Source organism: Mobula hypostoma, chromosome 4, assembly GCF_963921235.1.
Source record: "Mobula hypostoma chromosome 4, sMobHyp1.1, whole genome shotgun sequence".
In the NCBI taxonomy this organism is placed as follows: Eukaryota; Metazoa; Chordata; class Chondrichthyes; order Myliobatiformes; family Myliobatidae; genus Mobula; species Mobula hypostoma.
In genome coordinates this window covers 170,353,674-170,379,888 of record NC_086100.1, presented here as the reverse complement: position 1 = coordinate 170,379,888, position 26,215 = coordinate 170,353,674, and the positions used below count along the sequence as shown (strand labels likewise).

The window sequence follows — 26,215 nt, the reverse complement described above, 5'->3', positions numbered from 1 at the left end:
TGATGGTTCTTTGCAGCCCCTGTAATGCCAAGGAGAGAGTAGGTTCTGCAGAGTAAGCAGCCAGCAAAGCCTCTACGTCCCACCTCTACAGGCTCACATCGTGCCCTCCACCCCGGTCTGGCACTGCTCTAGCAGCTCCTGGTATTTGGCTTTCTTGTGTTCAAACGCCTCCTCGAACCAGTCAGATTTTTGTCTGTTCTCCCTGTGACCTTGGTTGCTCTGGTTTCCTCCTACATTCTAAAGATGTGTGGGTTAGAACATTAACTGGTCACATCGTTGTAAATGGCAGTGTGGGCTCATTGGGCCAGAATGGCCTGTATTGTACTGTGCCTGTATTAAATAAAAACAAATGCTGGCAGGCAACACTCACAAAATGCTGGAGGAACTCAGCAGGCCCAGCAGCATCTATGGGAAAGAGCACAGTCGACGTTTTGGGCCGAGACCCTTGTCCTGCTGAAGGGTCTTGGCCTGAAACGTCAACTGTGCTCTTTCCCATAGATACTGCCGGGCCTGCTGAGTTCCTCCAGCAGTTTTCTGTGTGTTGCTTGGATTTCCAGCAACTGCAGATTTTCCCTTGTTTGTGATTGAAATGCTGGGCGGGTTTCTTCTCAGCCAAATGACCTGCCTCTGTGCTGTATACACAATGATTGCTACATAGTGGCCTTCTGCTGGAACCTCTGCGGGATGAGGTCAGGATAAAGCTTGGATGCAGGGCACACTTGTGTTTGAGCAGCTTGCTGACTTCACTTCCTTGGCTCACAAATAATGCCAGGTAACTTGTATCGGTGGGCACTGCTTCCAGGGCCCAGTATTTTGATAAACAATTCTGCGTAGAATGACTTGGAACAAACCATTGGGCATATGAGACTGTTGCACTGTTTGTGGATTGTATTATTAATTTTCTGTTTATGGGCTCACTCATGGTTATTTCTCTTAATGCTTTGAATCCAGCTTCCACTGATGGGTAAAAATCTTCCTTCCCACTGTCGCTTCTGTGTGTACATGAGATTAGTATTGTCTCAACTTGGAATACAAGCTCAAAACCTAGCAATGCCTCAGTTCAGGACTAATATAGTAGAAAGTGGACACTTAGTTAAGAGGGTCCTGTGGGTGTCTGATATATGAAAGTATAACATTGGCTTCCTTAGTGATGAGCTTTAACAGGCAGTATATTCAGCTAATGTGAAATATCAGCCTTTGCTCAGATGGGAGCGCTCTTGCCCGTGATTCTGAATGTCCCAGGCTCCTGTCCCACTGCAGAGATTTGAACGCAGAACTCAGCTTATCAAGGCGGTACAGTACTGGGGTGGGGGAGACTACACTGACAGGGATGCATATTTTGGATAAGAAGTGAAAACAAGCCCCCATCTTTTCTATTAAGTGGATGCAACAGCTTTGCAGGAGAGATCTTCTGGTCTTCATACCAATATTTAAACATTCGTCACAGTTACCAAAAAAATCATGTCTGACACAGCATCCCGTTGATATTTGTGAGATTATGCTGTTCAAAATCAAAATATTCCCACAAAATGACAATAAAGTGTTCTGAAGTTATGAGAGGGAAAGGCTTTAAGGTCAAAAGTCCAAGTTCTTTCTCTATAGCATTCTAATGACCTTCTCGCATACTGTTAATAAATATTTCCCTTCCCCTTCTCTCTTCTGCTTTTTTCATATCATAGAAACATAGAAACATAGAAAATAGGTGCAGGAGTAGGCCATTCGGCCCTTTGAGCCTGCACCGCCATTTATTATGATCATGGCTGATCATCCAACTCAGAACCCCGCCCCAGCCTTCCCTTCATACCCCCTGACCCCCGTAGCCACAAGGGCCATATCTAACTCCCTCTTAAATATAGCCAATGAACTGGCCTCAACTGTTTCCTGTGGCAGAAAATTCCACAGATTCACCACTCTCTGTGTGAAGAAGTTTTTCCTAATCTCGGTCCTAAAAGGCTTCCCCTCTATCCTCAGACTGTGGCCCCTCGTTCTGGACTTCCCCAACATCGGGAACAATCTTCCTGCATCTAGCCTGTCCAATCCCTTTAGGATCTTATACGTTTCAATCAGATCCCCCCTCAATCTTCTAAATTCCAACGAGTACAAACCCAGTTCATCCAGTCTTTCTTCATATGAAAGTCTTGCCATCCCAGGAATCAATCTGGTGAACCTTCTTTGTACTCCCTCTATGGCAAGGATGTCTTTCCTCAGATTAGGGGACCAAAACTGCACACAATACTCCAGGTGTGGTCTCACCAAGGCCTTGTACAACTGCAGTAGTACCTCCCTGCTCCTGTACTTGAATCCTCTCGCTATAAATGCCAGCATACCATTCGCCTTTTTCACAGCCTGCTGTACCTGCATGCCCACTTTCAATGACTGGTGTATAATGACACCCAGGTCTCGTTGCACCTCCCCTTTTCCTAATCGGCCACCATTCAGATAATAATCTGTTTTCCTATTTTTGCCACCAAAGTGGATAACTTCACATTTATCCACATTAAATTGCATCTGCCATGAATTTGCCCACTCACCCAACCTATCCAAGTCACCCTGCATCCTCTCAGCATCCTCCTCACAGCTAACACTGCCACCCAGCTTCGTGTCATCCGCAAACTTGGAGATGCTGCATTTAATTCCCTCATCCAAGTCATTAATATATATTGTAAACAACTGGGGTCCCAGCACTGAGCCTTGCGGTACCCCACTAGTCACCGCCTGCCATTCTGAAAAGGTCCCGTTTATTCCCACTCTTTGCTTCCTGTCTGCTAACCAATTCTCCACCCACACCAATACCTTATTCCCAATACCGTGTGCTTTAAGTTTGCACACTAATCTCCTGTGTGGGACCTTGTCAAAAGCCTTTTGAAAATCCAAATATACCACATCCACTGGTTCTCCCCTATCCACTCTACTAGTTACATCCTCAAAAAATTCTATGAGATTCGTCAGACATGATTTTCCTTTCACAAATCCATGCTGACTTTGTCCGATGATTTCACCGCTTTCCAAATGTGCTGTTATCACATCCTTGATAACTGACTCCAGCAGTTTCCCCACCACCGACGTTAGGCTAACCGGTCTATAATTCCCCGGTTTCTCTCTCCCTCCTTTTTTAAAAAGTGGAGTTACATTAGCCACCCTCCAATCCTCAGGAACTAGTCCAGAATCTAATGAGTTTTGAAAAATTATCACTAATGCATCCACTATTTCTTGGGCTACTTCCTTAAGCACTCTAGGATGCAGACCATCTGGCCCTGGGGATTTATCTGCCTTCAATCCCTTCAATTTACCTAATACCACTTCCCTACTAACATGTATTTCGCTCAGTTCCTCCATCTCACTGGACCCTCTGTCCCCTACTATTTCTGGAAGATTATTTATGTCCTCCTTAGTGAAGACAGAACCAAAGTAATTATTCAATTGGTCTGCCATGTCCTTGCTCCCCATAATCAATTCACCTGTTTCTGTCTGCAGGGGACCTACATTTGTCTTTACCAGTCTTTTCCTTTTTACATACCTATAAAAGCTTTTACAGTCCGTTTTTATGTTCCCTGCCAGTTTTCTCTCATAATCTTTTTTCCCCTTCCTAATTAAGCCCTTTGTCCTCCTCTGCTGAACTCTGAATTTCTCCCAGTCCTCAGGTGAGCCACTTTCTTTGGCTAATTTGTATGCTTCTTCTTTGGAATTGATACTATCCCTAATTTCTCTTGTCAGCCACGGGTGCACTACCTTCCTTGATTTATTCTTTTGCCAAACTGGGATGAACAATTGTTGTAGTTCATCCATGCAACCTTTAAATGCTTGCCATTGCATATCCACCGTCAGTCCTTTAAGTGTCATTTGCCAGTCTATCTTAGCTAATTCACGTCTCATACCTTCAAAGTTACCCCTCTTTAAGTTCAGAACCTTTGTTGCTGAATTAACTATGTCACTCTCCATCTTAATGAAGAATTCCACCATATTATGGTCACTCTTACCCAAGGGGCCTCTCACGACAAGATCGCTAATTAACCCTTCCTCATTGCTCAAAACCCAGTCCAGAATAGCCTGCTCTCTAGTTGGTTCATCGACATGTTGGTTCAAAAAACCATCCTGCATACATTCCAAGAAATCCTCTTCCTCAGCACCTTTACCAATTTGGTTCACCCAATCTACATGTAGATTGAAGTCACCCATTATAACTGCTGTTCCTTTATTGCACACATTTCTAATTTCCTGTTTAATACCATCTCCGACCTCACTACTACTGTTAGGTGGCCTGTACACAACTCCCACCAGTGTTACGCAGCTCTACCCATATCGATTCTACATCTTCCCAGCTTATGTCCTTCCTTTCTATTGCGTTAATCTCTCCTTTAACCAGCAACGCCACCCCACCTCCCCTTCCTTCATGTCTATCCCTCCTGAATATTGAATATCCCTGAACGTTGAGCTCCCATCCCTGGTCACCCTGGAGCCATGTCTCTGTGATCCCAACTATATCATAATCATTAATAATCTGCACTTTCAATTCATCCACCTTATTACGAATGCTCCTTGCATTGACACACAAAGCCTTCAGGCGTTCTTTTACAACTCTCTTAGCCCTTATACAATTATGTTGAAAAGTGGCCCTTTTTAATGCTTGCCCTGGATTTGTTGGCCTGCCACTTTTACTTTTCTCCTTAGTACTTTTTGCTTCTACCCTCACTTTACACCCCTCTGTCTCTCTGCACTGGTTCCCATCCCCCTGTTGTGAACTAACCTCCTCACGCCTAGCCTCTTTAATTTGATTCCCACCCCCCAACCATTCTAGTTTAAAGTCACCTCAGTAGCCCCCGCTAATCTCCCTGCCAGGATATTGGTCCCCCAAGGATTCAAGTGTAACCCGTCCTTTTTGTACAGGTCACGCCTGCGCCAAAAGAGGTCCCAATGATCCAAAAACTTGAATCTCTGCCTCCTGCTCCAATCCCTCAGCCACGCATTTATCCTCCACCTCATCGCATTCCTACTCTCACTGTCACGTGGCACAGGCAGCAATCCCGAGATTACTACCTTTGCGGTCCTTTTTCTCAACTCCCTTCCTAGCTCCCTATATTCTCCTTTCAGGACCTCATCCCTTTTCCTACCTATGTCATTGGTACCTATATGTACCACGACCTCTGGCTCCTCACCCTCCCACTTCAGGATATCTTGGACACGATCAGAAATATCCCGGACCCTGGCACCAGGGAGGCAAACTACCATCCGGGTCCCTGGACTGCGTCCACAGAATCGCCTATCTGACCCCCTTACTATTGAGTCCCCTATCACAACTGCCCTCTTCTTCCTTGCCCTACCCTTCTGAGCTACAGGGCCAGACTCTGTGCCGGAGGCACGGCCACTGTCGCTTCCCCCGGGTAAACTGTCCCCCCCAACAGTACTCAAACAGGAGTACTGTTTGTATCGCGAGAACTAGTTTCAAAAGTACCCTCCAGCAGGGTGCTGAAGTGTTCTGAGTGAAGTGAGTTTGTAGCACGTCAACTCCGATTCTGTTCGGTTGAAATCTCAGAACAAAACTGCCCTGGGTCAGCACTAATTGACAAGCTATTTCTAATCTTGCTAATGAGGGTGATAGGATGGGACGTTTGGAATGATAGAGGAAGAACACTGTTATAATTGTTTCTGTAGGAGTGGGAGAGTTAGACAGTTGGAGCAGGAGAGAGGAAATTCTTACTCTGATTGGTTGACCAAACCCAGGGATTTCTGGATGCTAGGCTGAGGCCTTTACAGTTTTCCCTGTATCCCAGGTACAGTGCCAACAACACCACCTCCCTCCCCTACCTCACCCTCCCAGTGCTTCATGCCCTTCCCTACAGCACCCCACCTCATCCCTTCCCAGTAATTCAGCCCCCCTTTACACCACTCCCAAATCTTCAATCCCTCCCAAAGCTGGGCCCCGGCATGTTCCCCGAAATGATAACACCAAAGAATTGCACGGTGCTCAGCACGGCACTTTGCAGTACTGGTGATCTGGGTTCCATTCCCCTCTGCCTGTAAATTCTCCCCGTGACCACATGGGTTTCCTCCCACAGTCCAAAGGTGTACGGGCTGTTAGGTTAATTGGTCATTGTAAATTGTCCTGTGATTATGCTAGAATTAAATTGGGAGATTGGTGAGTGGCGTAGCTCAATGGGCCGAAGGACCTATTTCATGCTCTGTCTCAATAAATAAATTTAAAGTTGCCGACCCTCTCTACCTTTGATCCTGCGACAAGGACTGGCTAATGGACCTCCTGGTTTCCTGCACAAGTCAACTATCAGCTCCTTGGTCTTGCTAACACTGAGAGCCTCGTTCCCTTCTGCCGCCTCCCATCCTGTTCCACAGAAACGCTTTCCTGCTGTTTCTCTGTGTTGGGATAATGACTGTTATAGTGATGGATGGTGTGGAATAGGAGGCTGATTCTTCACTGCTCTTTCACACCGGCACAGAAATTAAAGACATCAGCAGAGCTCCTGTTCACAACACAGCTCTTGTGTCCTGTGACAAACAAGAGAAAATCTGCAGATGCTGGCAATCCAAGCAACACACACAAGATGCTGGAGGAACTTAGCAGGCCAGGCAGCATCTGTGGAAGAAAGTACAGTCGACATTCCGGGCCGAAACATCGACTGTACTTTTTTTTCCCCCACAGATGCTGCCTAACCTGCCGAGTTCCTCCAGCATTTTGTGTGTGTTGCTCTTGTGTACTGTGAATGTTTTAACACGCTTGCTTCACGTTTAACAGCCTGCCCTGAGTGGTCAGGAGACATGGAAGTGGAATTTAATTTGGTGTTGAACTACATTAATGTGGGACAGGTTCAGAGGGAGGTGGGAACTGAGGCCAATGATCTCTGATGCGGTAATCTGCCTCTGAATCCTCTGTTCACACTTGAAGCCTTAAACTCAATCATAGAAACATAGAAAATAGGTGCAGGAGTAGGCTATTCGGCCCTTCGAGCCTGCACCGCCATTTATTATGATCATGGCTGATCATCCAACTCAGAACCCAGCCTTCCCTCCATACCCCCTGACCCCTGTAGCCACAAGGGCCATATCTAACTCCCTCTTAAACATAGCCAATGAACTGGCCTCAACAGTTTGCTGTGGCAGAGAATTCCACAGATTCACCACTCTCTGTGTGAAGAAGTTTTTCCTAATCTCGGTCCTAAAAGGCTTCCCCTCTATCCTCAAACTGTGACCCCTCGTTCTGGACCTCCCCAACATCGGGAACAATCTTCCCGCATCTAGCCTGTCCAATCCCTTTAGGATCTTATACGTTTCAATCAGATCCCCCCTCAATCTTCTAAATTCCAACAAGTACAAGCCCAGTTCATCCAGTCTTTCTTCATATGAAAGACCTGCCATCCCAGGAATCAACCTGGTGAACCTTCTTTGTACTCCCTCTATGGCAAAGATGTCTTTCCTCAGATTAGGGGACCAAAACTGCACACAATACTCCAGGTGTGGTCTCACCAAGGCCTTGTACAACTGCAGTAGTACCTCCCTGCTCCTGTACTTGAATCCTCTCGCTATAAATGCCAGCATACCGTTCGCCTTTTTCACCGCCTGCTGTACCTGCATGCCCACTTTCAATGACTGGTGTATAATGACACCCAGGTCTCGTTGCACCTCCCCTTTTCCTAATCGGCCATCATTCAGATAATAATCTGTTTTCCTATTTTTGCCACCAAAGTGGATAACTTCACATTTATCCACATTAAATTGCATCTGCCATGAGTTTGCCCACTCACCCAACCTATCCAAGTCACCCTGCATCCTCTTAGCATCCTCCTCACTGCTAACACTGCCACCCAGCTTCGTGTCATCTGCAAACTTGGAGATGCTGCATTTAATTCCCTCATCCAAGTCATTAATATATATTAATATCATAGCAAGATTGCAAACGCCAAAGCAACTTGGTGTTTAAATAAATGGTCTTCTGCTGCTGTAGCCCGTCCACTTCAAGGTTTGACACGTCGTGCATTCAGAGATGCTCTTCTGCACACCACTGTTGTAATGTGTGGTTATTTGAGTTACTGTCACCTTCCTGTTGGCTTGAACCAGTCTGGTCATTCTCCTCTGACCTCTCTCATTAACAAGGTGTTTTCACCCACAGAACTGTAACTCACTGGATTTTTTTTTAGGTTTTTCACCCCATTCCCTGTAAACTCTAGAGACTTGTGCATGAAAATCCCAGATCAGCAGCTCCCAAGATACTCAAACCACCCCACCTGGCACCAACAATCATTCCACTGTCAAAGTCACTTAGATCACATTTCTTCCCCATTCTGATCCTTGCTGTGAACAACAACTGAACCTTTTGACCATGCCTGCATGCTCTTATGCATTGAGTTGCTGCCATGTGATTGGCTGATTGGATTTGTGTGTTAACAAGCAGATGTACCTAGTGAAGTGGCCACTGAGTGTATTTGAAACACTGAAAGTGACAAAATGCTTCACACTGCTGTGGTATATTTTATTTTATCTTCAGTGTAATACTGGTTGATAATCCAGTTTTAATCCTTATTTACATTTGTGAAGGAAACAATGCACCATTCAGTGAACACAGACGACTAACAGCAGAGCCACTATTCACAAAAAGCATACAGCAAATGCCTGGTTACTGAGTATAGATGAAGCCCCTCTCCTGGACACAACCTTCCTTCACCAGGCGGTAACCTGAGAGGACAAGGAATGTGAGCAGATTTCAACACCAGCGATCCTTCCAGACAGTGCCAGTGTTAATGCTTCTCTTACGAAAGCTTGGTCCAAACTCTCTGGTTTTACTTCAGAGCCACGGGTACCTGGCTGAGAGAGAGGAGAACAGAACGCATCCGGGACACGTCCTTGGATGGCTTGCTGGTCTTCGAGTTCAAGTCGCACAGGTGTAGGACACGTTCCCAGTCTGAGCCTGAGCCAATTTCCTGGACTTCACCTGCCGCTGTGTCCTCTGTCCTAATAGGGCGTGAAAGGACAACTATTTAATGCCTGCTATCTGTTTTGAAATGCTACCTGTGCTCTCCTAAAATAGTTTCCCCTGCTTTCTTTCTAAATGACAATGAAGGGTGATGTTCGTGAAATCCCAGACTCGCCCTGTAGTTCCATTTGCTCAACCCTGGAAACCCCTGTTAATTCTCTACTGCTGTGGTTCTGTGTCCCTCACAGGTTGCTCTTGTCCTCTGGCAGTCCGGGTAACTCTCCTTCCCTTCACAGCCGATCAACCTCCTGCCATCCACAAATGGACCGTCAATTAATCCATCTCCCAGCTCTTGCTGGTCACAGGCCCTCACGTGCCCGACCACCTTTCCCAACCAGATGTGCAGGCTGCAAGTTCTCCACCCTTACTTCATGGTGAGCAATAGTTTATTTATCTCAACTCCTTTCCAATTTCTCTACTAACTGTTCAGGCCCCTGCCTCGGTTTTACTGAGCATCACTGCTCAGATCTCACTGTTCATCCTGTCGAGGCATCTCATAACTTCATACACAATTAAACAACCCTGCTGTCCCTGAAGCAAACAGTCAGAGCCTTGACTGTCTCTCCTTGATGGCACGCCCTAGCGAGGGACACTGGGGACTGCGGATGCTGGAAGCTGGGGCAAGACACAATCTGCTGGAGGAACTCCGTGATCAGGGAGCACCTGTGGATGCAGAAGGTGGGGGTGGGGGGGCTGAGTTCGACATTTCAGATCGCAACCCTGTACCTGTCCTGATGCAGGATTTCCGCCCAATGTGTTGCCCGTCCCTTTGTCTTCACAGATGCTGCCTAACACATTGAGATCCGACCTGGGCCCAGCACATTGATGCAGTCGTGAAGGCGGCACACCAGGGCTCTGCTTGGCTACGAGTCTGAGGTTTGGTATGTCACGAAGACCCCAGTAAAATCCTGTGGATGTACAGTGGAGAGCATCCTGGCTGGCTGCATCACAGCCCGGTACAGAGGCTTCAATGCACGGGATCGCAATGTGCTGCAGATTTAGTTAGTTCCATCACAGGCACAGCCTCCCCCACCACTGAGGACACCTGCAAGAGGCAGTGCAGCAGGAAGGCAGCATCGGTCATTAAAGACCCTCACCAGCCAGAACATACCCTCTTCTCATTGATATCACTATAGAGGATGCACAGGAGCCTGAAGACACACACTCAGTGTTTTATAAACAGCTCCTTTTGCCATCTGCCATCAGATTTCTGAAAGGCCCTAGAACCCACCTCACTATTTTGTTCTTGTTTTACACTCCTTACTTACATTTTTTTAATATTTCTATACAATGCCTAGTAATTTTTATTATGTATTACACTGTACTGCTTCTGCAAAACAACAAATTTCACATCTTTTAGTGATAATAAACCCGATTCTGATTCCCCTCAAATAGCTCTGAACACACACTCCTGTTTAAAAGCAAATTCCCTGCATATTTCTCCTCTCATCATTGGTCTGACAATCAATCCTGAATCTATGAATCCTAATTTTGCTTAATAACTTTTGCACGTTGGTAATTTAAATAAATCCAAACACAATACTCACAAGTCCTTCCAAACTGTTGTCATCCCAACAATCAATGCCAGGCTGACTACCTTTTTTCCTGCAGCATCTTTCTTGGTCAGTGGGAGTTCTCCCACTTCATAGGATCATCCTAAGATCTGGAGAGCGATTTATCCAGCTCACTGTTTTAACTCTTCAACTGAAGATCTGATCCAGGGGTTTGTTGCCTTTCAGCTCAGTTATTTTTCAGTATGTTTTCAGACTGATTGTCAAATTAGTCATTCTTACTTCCAGAACTTTTCATAATTCCATGTTGCTTTGTATATTTTCCCTATGAAGATGGTGGTAAGGTAGCTATTTACCATTTTCTACCTTTCCTTACAAATCTATCCCAACTCTTTCAAGTGGATTACACAGACCTTTTCCCCATTCTGGTATCTCGGTGATCTATTTCTGCTTTTCTACTTACTCAGCTTCTCAAATCTATTTTTCTTTGCTACTTGACTCATAATTATTTTTATTCAATTCATTGATTGTCCATGACTGAATTCCAAACTCCTCCAAACCCTCAAGAAACACTAAAAGCTTAAATATAATCAGTAACACCTCAACCTGCAGTCCTGTGTGGAGTCTGGATTTCTACCTTTGACCAAGTGCATTTCCAGTTTTCTATTACGTCCCAAACACATGCAGATTGGTGGGTTAATCGGCTGCAGTGTACTGCCCCCTGTGTGTGGGTGAAGGGTGGGATCTGGCTGGAGTTGAGGAAATGTGGGGAGAAGAAAATGGGATTGGGGTAAACATGCAGTTGATGGCCAGCATGGATTCAGTGGGCTGAAGGGCCTGTGTCCATGCTCTATGATTTTTTGAGACCATGGCTGATCTGAGTACCAGACCAACCATCTTTCCTCTCCCCAGTAGTCTCAGACTAGAGGCTTGGAGCTTCAAAGAGGTGCAGGTCCTTCTGCATTCTGATGCCAGCAGTTTACAGCGGCCAATTATTCTGTGGGAAGTGGGAGCACACTGGGAGGAACCCATTGGTCAGAGGGAGAACATACAAACTCCACACTGTAACACTGCAGGTCAGGATCGAACCAGGACTCCAGAGTTGAGAGGCTTTACTGGGTGTGTCACTGTGCTGCCCTAATCACCTGCCACTGGGACATAGACAGGCCAGGACTGCTCACCTTAGCCAGTGTAACCCAGACACAGCCTGGGGCCTGGGATTAGAGTGGTGTTGAGGACAGGACGCAGTGTCTGTGGCAGAGGGAGCAACTACCTCCGATGCCTGTGTATGTTGTGATCTGTGGTGTACTCATTACTGAAAGATTCTGTCTGCTGTCAGACCAGGCACTACATCCTACTCGACATCACCTCCCGGAACAAGGAGCAGCTGCAGTCCACTGCAACCTTGCTGAGCCAATCCCAATCTGCAGGAGTGATGAAACACTACTGTTTGAACAGGCTGTGGAGGAAACGTTCTTGCAGTACATAATACTCTATGTACACAGATCGTCACACACCAGCAGGTCACAGGTAGCTACTCCCTCTGTCAGCTCATGACTCAGGAATGAAGTTCAGAAACAGATGGGGGTTGTCGGAGGGTGGATTCTGTCCCTGGACTGCTATTCCAGCTGGAGAGCTCAGTACGGTATCAACAAGGGAGAAGAGTTCACTTAACTGTTGTAGGTTGTAGCAGTGTTGCTTGATGTTTGTGCTTCACCACATGTTGGAAAGAAAAAAAAATTAGAGTGTTACAAAACTGGACAATGCCCTGAATCACCAATCAGCAGCAGACTGCACCAGGAGTCTGCAATAAATAAAACCAGCGATTATGTCAAACAACTTCAGTGGAAATTAAAACTCAGAGAAATAGAGCCAGGTTGTCAATGGTCTTTCAATGGACTCTGTGTTGTTGAGTTAAATCCCGTCCAGTCTCTCGACCGTTACATTTGCAACATTAACTGCAAACCCCCAATAGTCCAAATCAGTTTAGTAAGTAGTCACTCCAGATCTTGCACACGTCTACTACCCAATATCTGTCTATGGCTATGTCAGAATATACCGTACAGAATCCTTTCCCGTACCACCTGAGACAAATGAGATTGCAGTCAGTTTGATGAGACATTGTAGATGATATTCTAGCTCTACAATCCCATGCCCTCCCCGTTCCTCAAGTAGTATTAAACACCAATGATGGAAGAGGTCTAACAATTACTTACACATTTCAACACAACTGGAGGCCAAGAGGCTTGCCAAGAGGCTTACCAATTGCTCTACTTCCTCAGGAGAATAAAGAAATTCATCATGTCCCCATTGACTCTTACCGATTTTTACTGATGCACCGTAGAATGCATTCTGGCTGGATGTATAACGGCTTGGTGCAGGAACTCACAAAATGCTGGAGGAACCCAGCAGGCCAGGCAGCTATGGAAAACGAGTACAGTCCAGGTTTCAGGCTGAGACCCTTTAGCAGGACCAGTCCTTTACCTTTTTCCATAGACGTTGCCTGGCCTGCTGAGTTCCTCCAGTGTTTTGTGTGTGTCGTTTGGATGTCCAGCATCTGCAGATTTTCTCCTGTTGCTGCAGGAACTGCTTTGCACATGACCTCAAGCAACTGCAGAGAGTTGTAGACGCAGCTCAACAAATCACAGGAACCAGCTTCCAGTCTATGGACTCTGTCTGTACCTCTCACTACCTCAGTAATGCAGACAGCAAAAATCAAACCCACCCTGCTCATTCTCTCTTCTCCCTTCACCCAAGCAAAGTCGGAAAGCACGTACCACCAGGCTCACGGACAACTTCTATCCCAGCGTTACCTGAACTGACCTTATGGCCTCTCGGCCTCACAATCTACCTCGTTAACATTTTGCACTTTGTTCTTTCCCTGCAACGCACTGTTTCAGTAGCTTTTATACTTTATTTCGCATTGTTATTGTTTTGCTTGTTCTCGCTCAATGCACTGTGTAAGGATTTGATCTGTGAGAGCAGTATGCAAGACAAGCTTTGCACTATATTTTGGTACAAGTGACAATAATAAGCCGATACCATTTGGCCCATTGGGCCAATGCTGATTCCTGGAGAGCAATCCCATCAAACCCATTCCCCCTCTCCTCATTTATCCGTACATCTGCAGCTAATTCACTCCCTTTGATTTCTTACCCATTCAAACGTGGAGCAAGCTACACTGGCCAATTAACCTAGTGACCCACAAGTCCATGAGATGTGAAAGGAAACCGGAAAATCCCACACAGTCACAGGGAGAACGTGCAAACTCCACAGAGACAGCACTGGAGGTCAGCATTGACACAAGGTCTCTGGAACCATGAAGTGGTGGTGTAAACCCTTGTATTTTCAGGCATGTTGTTGATAACATTCAGAAGGGTGATTTTATCATTTTGTGGGATTTTTAAGAGTTTGTGATTCTGGTTGTAATTAGTCCTGCGTGTTATAACACACAGAATATACAAACACCTTTTCACAGCAAAACTGTTAACACTATAAACCCACAGGAATTATCTCTGAAATTTAGCTAGTTTTTACAGATTACCATCTCATTTAAATTGAATTCTCCTTGAACACCACCAAGGTAGGCTGAACCATCTCCACGCATAACTTCTCACTTCAGAGCCTGGACTCACAGACTCGAGAGTCCACAATCCACCTTATCATGACTCTTGCACCTTATTACCAAAAGACCATAAGACATAGGAGCAGGATTAGGCTATATGGCCCATCGAATCTGCTCTGCCATTCAGTCACGGCTGATCCTCAACCCCAGTTCCTGGCCTTCTCCCTGTAACCTTTGATGCCATGTTCAATCAAGAACCTATCAACCTCTGCCTTAAATACACCCGACGACCTGGCCTTCACAGCTTCCACAAATTCACCACTCTTTAGCCAAAGAAATTTCTCCTCATCTCTGTTTTGAAGGGGCACCCCTCTATCCTGAGGCTGTGCCCTCTTGTCCTAGACTCTCCCACCATGGGAAACATCCTTTCCACATCTACTCTGTCTAGGCCTTTCAACATTCGAAAGGCTTCAGTGAGATCCCCCCTTATCCTTCTGAATTCCAGCGAGTACAGACCCAGAGCCATCAAAGGTTCCTCGAATGATAACCCTTTCATTCCTGGAATCATCCTTGTAAACCTCCTCTGGACCCTCTCCGATGCCAGCACATCTTTTCTAAGATGAGGGGCCCAAAACTGTTTGCAGTACTCAAGGTGAGGCCTCACCAGTGTCTTATAAAGCCTCAGCATCATATCCTTGCTCTAGTATGCTAACATGGCATTTGCCTTCCTCACCACTGACTCAACCTGCAAGTTAACCTTCAGGGTGTTCTGCACAAGGACTCCCAAGTCCCTCTGCATCTCCGATTCCTGGAGTTTCTCCCTGTGTAGAAAATAGTCTGCACATTTATTCCTACTACCAAAGTACATGACCATGCATTTTCCAACACTGTATTTCATTTACCACTTTCTTGCCCATTCTCCTAATCTGTTTAAGGCCTTCTGTATCCTACCTATTTCCTCAACACTACCTGCCCCACCACCAATCTTTGTATCATCTGCAAACTTGACAAGAAAGCCATCTATTCCATCATCTAAATCATTTATATACAGCATAAAAAGAAGTGGTCCCAACACTGACCCCTGTGGAACACCAGTAGTCACTGGCAGCCAACCAGAAAAGGATCCTTTATTCCCACACACTGCCTACCAATCAGCCAATGCTCTAACCATGTTAGTAACTTTCCTGTAATACCATGGGCTCTTAACTTGGTAAGCAGCCTCCTGTGTGGCACCTTGTCAAAGGCCTTCTGAAAGTCCAGATATACAACAGCGACTACATCCCCTTTATCTATCCTACTTGTAATCTCCTCAAAGAATTCCAACAGGTTCGTCAGGCAGGATTTTCCCCCAAGGAAACCATGCTGACTTTGTCCTATCTTGTCCTGTGTCACCAAGTACTTCATCACCTCATCCTTAACAATTGACTCTAACATCTTCCCAACCACTGAGGTCAGGCTAACTGGTCTATAATTTCCTTTCTGCTGCCTTCCTCTTTTCTTAAAGAGTGGAGTAACATTTGCAATTTCCAGTCCTCCAGAACCATCCCAGAGTCCAATGATTCTTGAAAGATCATTACTAATGCCACCACAATCTCTAACGCTACCTCTGTCAGAACCCTAGGGTGCAGCTCCTCTGGTCCGGGTGAGTTGTGTACCGTTTAGGTCTTTACCTAACCTGCCCTTCTCTGTAACTGTAGCACTGTATCTGGCATTCTGTTACTACCTTGACGTACTTATGTTGTGAACTGATCTGCGTGGATAGCATGCAAAACAAAGTTTTCCCAATCCTCATGGAGGGTCGTGGCTGGAAATGGCATCTCTTTATTCCTTTCCACAGTGCTGCCCGACCTCCAGTATCTTGTTTGTGTTTCCCAGTACTTTGTTTGCTATGTGACAATATTAAACCAATCAGTTAACCAAATAAGTCTGGCCAAAATCTTTCCACCTGCCTCTCCCAGTTCTTCATTTTTGTTTAATAATTTCCCAGACTTTTCAATAAAGTAATTAAGAGACTGTTGAAGGGAGTGTCATAATCCAGGCATGATCTCTAAAGTAGATGGCAGGGTTTGTCATTGAAACGTTGGTTATAATCAATACCTGTACCCAGCTGGAAGTCTGAGAAGAGTTTATTTGTCATATAAGCCAGGAAAGCACTAGATCCTTTTTTAAAAATCCACACAGGTTTATTGATGCAATTAAGCAGATAATGTTCTGTGTTTTAGGGCCCCTTAGACATAAAAACAGTTTAAAGTAAACAATCCAGGAGCTGGTAAACAGGTTGGAAACAGACAGTGAATATCTCAGTGGATTGAGACCATTTGTGTCCTCTAACTGGGAGGATGGTCACACATTAAGAAGCAGCTGAACTTGTGTAAATCAGGAGCAGACTGCGGCCACTCCCCCCAGCAAAACTGCCCCCTATTTAAGAAGATCAGGACTGATCAGATCGTAATCACTGCTCCATGGTCCTGTCTCGGTCCATATGGACAGAAGGGCTGAAGTTATAATGAGAGATTTAAGGGGGATCTGAGGGGTAGATTTTTCACACAAAGGGTAGTTGGTATCTGGAATAAGCTGCCAAGGGAGGTGGTGAGGCATTAACAGTAAGAACATTTAAGAGACATCTGAACAGGTCCTTGAACGAGCATGGCATAGAGGATACAGAATTCAATAGGTGCATTTAATGTCAGAGAAATGTATACAATATACATCCTGAATTAATGCAGCCAAGTAGATTTGGTACAGACAGGTAGACACGGTGGGTCAAGGGACCTGTAACCACCATCAGGAGGAGGTACAGGAGTCCGAAAACCCACATTCAACAATTCAGGAATAGCTACTTCCCCTCCACCGTCAGAGTTTTAAATGGTCCATGAACCCATATCACTCTCATTGTTCCTTTTTACTTGCACTGTTTATTTATTTTTGTAATTTTGTGATTTATAGTAATTTTACAACTTTATTTCACATCATCCTAAGTCAGTGATACAAATCAAATTCTGTTTCTGTGCTATACATCTCAATGACCCGAATCTTTCAGCCCTACTCAAAGACCTTGCTTTCAGTGGCTTTGAGGAAGGGAGTTCCAAAGATCCCACTGGAGGATGTGTGTCTGTGTGCGCGTGTACGTGTCAATTTCTGAACAATTACCTCTAATGTTAGATTCACCTGCAAGAGGAAACGTCCTCTCCACACTCCACCAATCTAGTTCCCCTTCTCTCTTCTAAACTTCAGTAGATACAGACTCAGCCTGTCCAACCTTACTTCATAAGACAACCTTACTATTCCAGGTGTTAGTGTAGTAAATCTTCACTAAATTGCTTCCAATACATTAAGATCTTTTCTTACACATGAAGACCAGTGCAATCTAACAGTAACATTCCATAGCTTTCCTACTATCCTAGAGTGTTAGGAATATTTATCAATCTAGGCACTATTTAATCCATATTTAAGATACGTTAAAAAGAGAAGAATGTGTCACCATATCTACAATAACAAAAAATATAGAAAAACAAAACCTACAGATGCTGGAAATCCAAAATTAAAAGTGAGAGTGCTGACAATATTGAGCAGCACCGGTTCTCATAAAGGGTCATAGACCTTATCCATTAACAATCCAGCTCTCTCCACAGTTGCTGCCTTATCTGCCCAGAATCTTCTGCATCTATGTTATATTTCCAGAATCTGTTGTATTTTGCTAATGAACATCTTCTGGAAGGATTTGAAAGAATAGAAAAGAGAAATATTGAAAGGCAACATACACATAGCCAATGACATCGGCGAACGGTTGTTTGTAGAAAGCTTCATCCAGAATCCTTGGGGATGAAGATGTCAGTTGTGTGGTCCGTGGATCAGCAGTAGAGAGAAGAAAGTAAAACAGGAATAAGAACCCAGTCAAAGCAACAGGACAAAGCACATCACTGAGTTCTCAGAGAGAGCCTGGGGATGTGGAGGCTGGAGAGAAGAGCGAGGAATGTTGGGTGGGGACCTGTTCCACTGACCTTCCACGTCATCTGGGCTCTGCTCTCTGACTGTAGAGAAGGAGCAGAGGGAATGAGGTGGGGAGGAAGTGGCCACCCACCGATTTCCTCAGTGATGCAAGCCTTTGGACTTCCTGTCAACCTTCACACTTACACCCAATGGAAGCTTCAGCAGCACAAGATGTTAATTTCCTCTCAGGCAGTCTGTAACCAAACAACTTCCACACAAGAACAAGATGGAGAAGAAAGAGCCTGCTATGGCATTCAGCAAGAGTATGACCAATCTTTTACTTCAGTGCCACTTAGAGAGTCGTAGAGTCATACTATGTGGAAACAGGCCCTTCGGTCCATCTGCTCTGTGATGACCATGATTCCCATCTGAGCTACTCTCATTTACCTATGTTTGGCCCATATCCCTCTAAACCTTTCCTTTCTATGTATCTAGTCCAAAAGTCTTTTAAATGTGTTTATATACCTGCCTGAACTTCTTCCTCTGGCAGCTCATTCCATATACTAACCACAGTTTGTGTGGAAAAGTTGCTCCTCAGGTTCCTATTAAATCCCTCCCCTCTCACCTTAAAGCTATTCCCACTAGTTCTTGTGGAATAAAAACTGTGCGCATTCACCCCTTCTATGCCTCTCATGATTTTATACACCTCCTTAAGATCACCACTCATTCTGCAACACTCCAGTAAAAAGTGATGGGTATTTCCATTGTATACCCTCCTCTTTCCACATGTAGATGCTGAGACTGGGGACTCATTACTAAAGCCAGAAGTCCAGGCCCAATGTCTGAGAGTCTGCGACTGCGAGACCAGGCCCAGTGTCTGAGAGTCCAGGCCCAATGTCTGAGAGCCTGCGACTGCGAGACCAGGCCCAATGTCTGAGAGTCTGCGACTGCGAGTCCAGGCCCAATGTCTGAGAGTCTGCGACTGCGAGACCAGGCCCAATGTCTGAGAGTCTGCGACTGCGAGTCCAGGCCCAATGTCTGAGAGTCTGCGACTGCGAGTCCAGGCCCAATGTCTGAGAGTCTGCGACTGCGAGTCCAGGCCCAATGTCTGAGAGTCTGCGACTGCGAGTCCAGGCCCAATGTCTGAGAGTCCAGGTCCAGTGTCTGAGAGCCCAGGCCCAGTGTCTGAGAGTCTGCGACTGCGAGTCCAGGCCCAGTGTCTGAGAGTCTGTGACTGCAAGTCCAGGCCCAATGTCTGAGAGTCTGCGACTGCGAGTCCAGGCCCAATGTCTGAGAGTCTGCGACTGCAAGTCCAGGCCCAATGTCTGAGAGTCTGCGACTGCGAGTCCAGACCCAATGTCTGAGAATCTGCGACTGCGAGTCCAGGCCCAATGTCTGAGAGTCCAGGTCCAGTGTCTGAGAGCCCAGGCCCAGTGTCTGAGAGTCTGCGACTGCGAGTCCAGGCCCAGTGTCTGAGAGTCTGTGACTGCGAGTCCAGGCCCAATGTCTGAGAGTCTGCGACTGCGAGTCCAGGCCCAATGTCTGAGAGTCTGCGACTGCGAGTCCAGGCCCAATGTCTGAGAGTCCAGGTCCAGTGTCTGAGAGTCCAGGCCCAATGTCTGAGAGTCTGCGACTGTGAGTCCAGGCCCAGTGTCTGAGAGTCTGCGACTGCGAGTCCAGGCCCAATGTCTGAGAGTCCAGGTCCAGTGTCTGAAAGTCCAGGCCCAGTGTCTGAGAGTCTGCGACTGCGAGTCCAGGCCCAGTGTCTGAGAGTCTGAGACTGCGAGTCCAGGCCCAGTGTCTGAGAGTCTGCGACTGTGAGTCCAGGCCCAGTGTCTGAGAGTCTGCGACTGCGAGTCCAGGCCCAGTGGCTGAGAGTCTGCGACTGCGAGTCCAGGCCCAGTGGCTGAGAGTCCAGGCCCAATGTCTGAGAGTCCAGGCCCAGTGTCTGAGAGGCTGCGACTGCGAGCCCAGGCCCGGTGTCTGAGAGTACAGGTCCAATGTCTGAGAGTACAGGCCCAGTGTCTGAGAGTCCAGGTCCAGTGTCTGAGAGTCTGCGACTGCGAGTCCAGGCCCAGTGGCTGAGAGTCTGCGACTGCGAGTCCAGGCCCAGTGGCTGAGAGTCCAGGCCCAGTGGCTGCGAGTCCAGGCCTAGTGTCTGAGAGTCCAGGCCCAGTGTCTGAGAGTCCAGGCCCAGTGTCTGAGAGGCTGCGACTGCGAGTCCAGGCCCAATGTCTGAGAGTCCAGGCCCAGTGTCTGAGAGGCTGCGACTGCGAGCCCAGGCCCGGTGTCTGAGAGTACAGGTCCAATGTCTGAGAGTACAGGCCCAGTGTCTGAGAGTCCAGGTCCAGTGCCTGAGAGTCTGCGACTGCGAGTCCAGGCCCAATGTCTGAGAGTCCAGGCCCAGTGTCTGAGAGGCTGCGACTGCGAGCCCAGGCCCGGTGTCTGAGAGTACAGGTCCAATGTCTGAGGGTACAGGCCCAGTGTCTGAGAGTCCAGGCCCAATGTCTGAGAGTCCAGGCCCAATGTCCGAGAGTCCAGGCCCAATGTCCGAGAGTCCAGGCCCAATGTCTGAGAGTCCGTGACTGCGAGTCCAGGCCCAGTGTCTGAGAGTCCAGGCCCAATGTCTGCACGTCTGAGCATCCAGAGGAAGCCTGTCTGGGATTGGAGCTGTGTGTGTGTGTGAGTGTGTGTGTGTGTGTGTGTGTGTGTGTGTGTGTGTGTGTGTGTGGAATAGGGCTTGTTTTATTGTTGCCTTGTTTTGTTGCTGCTGTTGATGCTTGTGTTGTTCAACTGAACATTGTGGTTATGTTATGTTGGTGCTAGAATGTGCAGTGAAACTCTCAGGCTGTCCCCAGCACTTCCTTAGGTGGTGTTGGTTGTTAATTGAAATGACACATTTCACTGTGTATTTTGATGTATACATAATAAATAAACGAACTTGCATCTGAAAAAAAATCCCAACCTGTTGAATCTCCCTTTATAATTTAGCCTCCCGAGTTCTGGCAACATCCTCATAAATCCCCTCTGCACCTTTTCCAATTTAATGGCAATTTTCTCATAGCAGGGGGCTCAAAATTATATACATGACTGTATTCCAAATGAGGCCTTACCAACATCCCGTACAATTGCAACATAACATCCCTGCTTTTCTACCCAGTGCCCTGACTGATGAGGGACCGGATGCCAACAGCCTTCTTCACTACCTTTCAGGAAATCATACACTTACGTTCCTAGATCCTTCTATTCAACACTTCCCAGGACCCTGCACTGTGAAAGTCCTACCCTCATCCATCTTCCAAACATGCAACACTTCACGCTTATTTGAATTAAAATCCATTTGCCAGACCTCAGCCCTCTTGCCCAGCTGATCGAGATCCCTTTGTAATTCATAACTTCCGTTTTCACTTTCCTTCTTGCACTCGTCCCTCATCGTCTACCTTAGGGTAGAAGCAGTTCCCACCTCTGTTGTTCCTAGTTGCTGTCAGGTGTCCCCCTATCAGCGGGAACTACCTAAACTGATGGAAAAGAAGGTTAATGCCCCTGGTCACTATTTGGCCACAACAGGGACCTCCTGGCTGCAGACTCCTTTCCTTATCCCAGAAAATGGCACAGCTGGCAGGAGATTCCACCACAGCGTGGAGTCACACTGGCTGGCCAGTGTGGTTTTGATCAACCTTTTCCTCTCTTTCCATGTAGCTTTATAAAATTTAGCATTCTATGCCAGATAGTACATAACAACACAAGAAATAGGAGCAGGAGTAGGCCCATCTGGCCCGTTAAGCCTGTTCTGCTATTCAATAAGATCATGGCTGATCTGGCCATGGACTCATCTCCACCTACCTGCCTTTCCCCCATAACTCTCAATCCCCCTACTATGCAAAAATCAACCTTGTCTTAAAGAAATGATCTTACAGAAATGTATAAAAGTTATAAGGGCACAGATAAACTCTGTGCTCAGCTTATTCACGGGTTTGTGGGGGGGTGGTTGGGAATCAAGAACCAGAGGACGTAGGTTTAAGAGATTTAATAGGAGCCTGAGGGGCAACTTTTTCACCTAGTAAGTGGTCAGTATATGGAACGAGCTGCCAGAGGAAGTGGTTGAGGCAGGCACATTAACAACTTCTAAAAGGTACTTGGATATGGGCCAAATGGATCAGTTGGGCCAAAGAGCCCAATTCCATACTGTATGACTCCATGACTTATTCATTACCAGAGACTTTTACAGTGTAATTCTATGGTGTATGCAGCAGCCAAGAGTAATTGCTCCCTGAAGCAAGCTTTCCCTTGATACATTAAGAAACGGGAGCCTTTCCTTCCAGTTTCACTTCTGAAATGGATGATGCTGCAGAGCTGTGGAAACTGTGACTTGTGTTCAGAAGCTCGTCACGTTCCCTGGAAAAATTTGGAATTAAAAATAAAATCCATCTCCGCTGACTGACTCCTCTTTCCCAGAAGCGCCTCTCCATACTGGAAGGGCACAGTCTGCACTCACAGCTCCTGAGCTGCCAGATGAGTAAGCGCAATCCTGTCCTGGGGGAGTAGATGTAGGTGTTAGAGAGATTGATGAGGAGAGGAAGGAGACACACAAGGAAAGCAGATCTGAAAACTGACATAAATTTGGACGTGTTTTTATGGAAGCGCTGATTCAGAAGAAGTGACAACATCAAAATTATAAAGTTTATTCCTAATGCTTCTGTTCAGGTAACAAGGGATGGAAGAAAACAAGTTTTGAAGTTCTACTGACTGAGTATTTTGGCTGGAAAGTTCCCTCAAAACCTTCCCTCACTGCCAAGGCTGACTGATAACAAAACAAGTAAAAGGAGCAGAAACTTCAAAATGAGAAAGTTTAAAGAAATGGCAAAATATACAGTAAATGTAATGGAATTAAACCTAGATCCTTTCATTTTGACATTTTCCTCTATTAGAATCAATGAGGAAATGGTGGATGAACAGTCACCAGCTAATTTACTGTACATTGATTCCGTCCAACACAGGGCAACCCTTAATCAAAGCTGGTTTTGCGGTTCTGGAGTCAGCACATGGGCCAACATTAGTTGATATTGGTTGAGATTCTCTTTGAATGAACAATATAGTAGAATGTATAAAGGAGAGTGGAGATCTGACACTGTCTCCCTCAAAAAGCTACTCAAGCTGGGGACTGTGAAAACTTCAAAACTTGAACTGTTCTTTATTGCGTGTGGCAATTAACGGCTTATGGACAAGGTGGCAAATGAAATGAAGATAAAGATCAGTTGTGATCAAACTGAGTATGGAGCAGGCTGAATGCACCGCTCACAACTTTGCTTCTTTATACACTTCATTTGTTTTATCGTTAACTTTGAGATTGCAAGAGTATAATCGATAAAAAGTTGCCAAGAATTCCCATACAAAAAGCAAGGTTTTCTTGGAACGGTGGGAATCTCCATAAGAATAAGCCTCCTGTGACTACCTGTTATTGGTTTTCATTTCCTCCAGATGCTCCTCCTGTTGTGTGTACCAGTCTTCCAATTCTTTCTTAGCCTTCTCTCTCCACTCTAGCTCCGCTTCACGCGAGTTTGCATCTAAGGAATTCAAAGAATAACGTCTTATTTTCTTGTAGTGAGATTCCACCATTCCTGCAGTGACCACACAATGGAGTCCATGGGTTAGAGACTGCGCAATGCAGATCAACATGGCACTGCATGGGAACTCCTGTGCGGCAACATTCCATTCAACGTGTGTCCAATGCATCATGCGGAACAGAGCAGCGGACCGGGTGTGCGAGGTGGTGTGGGAGGGGAAGAGGGGTAATAATGTGATGGGATCTGGAGCTGAGGTTCAGTATCATTGAGGCAGGGCTTATGGTCAGGCTCATTGAACCATTTGACCTTAACCACTACAGTTGTAAATTAACTAACTTCAAAGTATCATTTAAGCTGAATGGAGGAGAGGGAGGGTTATGGGCTGAACACAGGAAATTGGGACTAGCTAGTTGGATAACGTGGCCAGAAGGGACTCATTATGTCAAAAGGCCTGTATTCATGCCATATTGATCTGTGACTACTTTTACCACTACTCCTGTCTCCCATGGCTATTTGGAAACCAAAAAGATAGATAGATAGATACTTAATTGATCCCAAATGAAATTACAGTGTCACAGTAGCACTACAAATGCACAGATATACAAATATTAGAAGAGAAGTAGAAAGAATAAAAAATAAGTTATCTCAAGCAGTCTAACAGGAGGGGTTCATCACTTCCCCGACTTGGCAGAGGGTAAGAATGACCTCATATAGCACTCTTTGGAGCAGCACAGTTATCTTAATCAATTACTAAAAGTACTCCTCTGTTTAGCCAAGGTGGTATGCAGAGGGTGAGAAACATTGTCCAGCATTGCCAGGATTTTCCATAGGATCCTTTGTTTTACCACAGCCTCCGGTGTGTCCAGTTTGACTCCTATACAGAGCCAGCTTTTCTAATCAGTTTATTGATCCTGTTAGCATCACCCATGTTGATGCCATTGCCCCAGCGCACCACCACATAGAAGACTGTACTGGTGACAACAGACTGGTAGAACATGTGAAGGAGAGGCCTGCACACTCCAAAGGACCTTGGTCTCCTCAGGAAGTAGAGGCAACTCTGGCTCTTCTTGTACACAGCCTCTGTGTTGGTGCTCCACTCAAGTCTGTTATCCAGGTGCACCCCAAAGTACCTGCAGGTCCTCACCACATCCACGTCTTCACCATCACTAGTAACAGGGAGCAGTGCAGGCTTAGTCTTCTGAAAGTCCATCATCATCTCCTTTATCTTACTGATGCTGAGCTGTAGATGATTCAGCTTGCAACACTTACACCAGGGTCCTGTACTTATCCTCCCATCCTCCTTTATACACCCAACTATTACCGAGTCCATAAGACAAAGGAGCAGAAGTCGGCCATTCGGCCCATCGAGTCTGCTCCGCCATGTTATCATGAGCTAGTCCATTCTCCCATTTAGTCCCACTCCCCCGCCTTCTCACCATAACCTTTGATGCCCTGGCTACTCAGATACCTATCAATCTCTGCCTTAAATACACCCAATGACTTGGCCTCCACTGCTGCCCGTGGCAACAAATTCCATAGATTCACCACCTACTGGCTAAAAGAATTTCTTCGCATCTCTGTTCTGAATGGGTGCCTTTCAATCCTTTAGTCATGCCCTCTCGTTCTAGACTCCCCCATCATGGGAAACAACTTTGCCACATCCACTCTGTTCATGCCTTTCAACATTCGAAATGTTTCTATGAGGTCTCCCCTCATTCTTCTAAACTCCAAGGAATACAGTCCAAGAGTGGACAAACATTCCTCATATGTTAACCCTCTCATTCCCGGAATCATTCTAGTGAATCTTCTCTGTACCTTCTCCAACATCAGCACATCCTTTCTTAAATAAGGAGACCAAAACTGCCCACAGTACTCCAAGTGAGGTCTCACCAGCGCCTTATAGAGCCTCAACATCACATCCCTACTCCTATACTCTATTCCTCTAGAAATGAATGCCAACATTGCATTCGCCTTCTTCACCACCGACTCAACCTGGAGGTTAACCTTAAGGGTATCCTGCACGAGGACTCCCAAGTCCTGTTGCATCTCGGAACTTTGAATTCTCTCCCCATTTAAATAATAATCTGTCCGTTTATTTCTTCTGCCAAAGTGCATAACCATACACTTTCCAACATTGTATTTCATTTGCCACTTCTTTGCCCGTTCTTCTAATCTATCCAAGTCTCTCTGCAGACTCTCTGTTTCCTCAGCACTACCAGCCATTCTCTGAGTCATCAGAGAATTTCTGCAGATAACATGACTCAGTGTTGTAACTAAATAATCTGCTGGCAAGAGGTTGCTTAGAGTTCCTCACCTTAGTCTGCTGCAGGATGTAGACTGCTAAACCAATCATGAATAATGGAGCAATACAGTGTAACCTGGCCAATTGTGCCTATGCTGGAGTGATACTGTGCAATCATTGTCAATAATGGAGCGATAGTGTAATCTGGCCAATTGGGCCTATGCTGGCTCTTTGAAAGAGTCATGCATTTAACCCCTTACTTTGGGCCTTGCAAGAGATTTCAAATAGAGTAAAAAGTTGTAATAATATGTTAGAATTTTATAAAAGACTGAAGTGGCTAACTTCTCTTTGGTCTTAAATCTGATAAAAGCAAACTATAAAAGCAGAGATTGCTGCAAATCCTCAGCAGGTCAGACAGCAAAGAGA

At 45.9% G+C, this 26,215-nt stretch overlaps 1 protein-coding gene across 3 annotated transcripts in view; it reads right to left on the bottom strand.

The window, feature by feature from the left end:
* Positions 1 to 8,463: 8,463 nt before the first annotated feature.
* The window catches only part of LOC134345782 (clathrin light chain A-like), a 53,889-nt gene continuing 36,137 nt past the window's right edge, over positions 8,464 to 26,215 (bottom strand). For all 3 annotated transcript variants that reach the window (XM_063046979.1, XM_063046980.1, XM_063046981.1), the window contains 4 exons: positions 23,436 to 23,547; positions 17,815 to 17,868; positions 12,164 to 12,199; positions 8,464 to 8,955 (listed from right to left, as the gene is read on the bottom strand). In XM_063046979.1, coding sequence (XP_062903049.1) covers positions 8,784 to 8,955; positions 12,164 to 12,199; positions 17,815 to 17,868; positions 23,436 to 23,547 — 374 coding nt within the window. In that variant the 3' untranslated portion in view covers positions 8,464 to 8,783. The remainder of the gene's footprint in view (positions 8,956 to 12,163; positions 12,200 to 17,814; positions 17,869 to 23,435; positions 23,548 to 26,215) is intronic.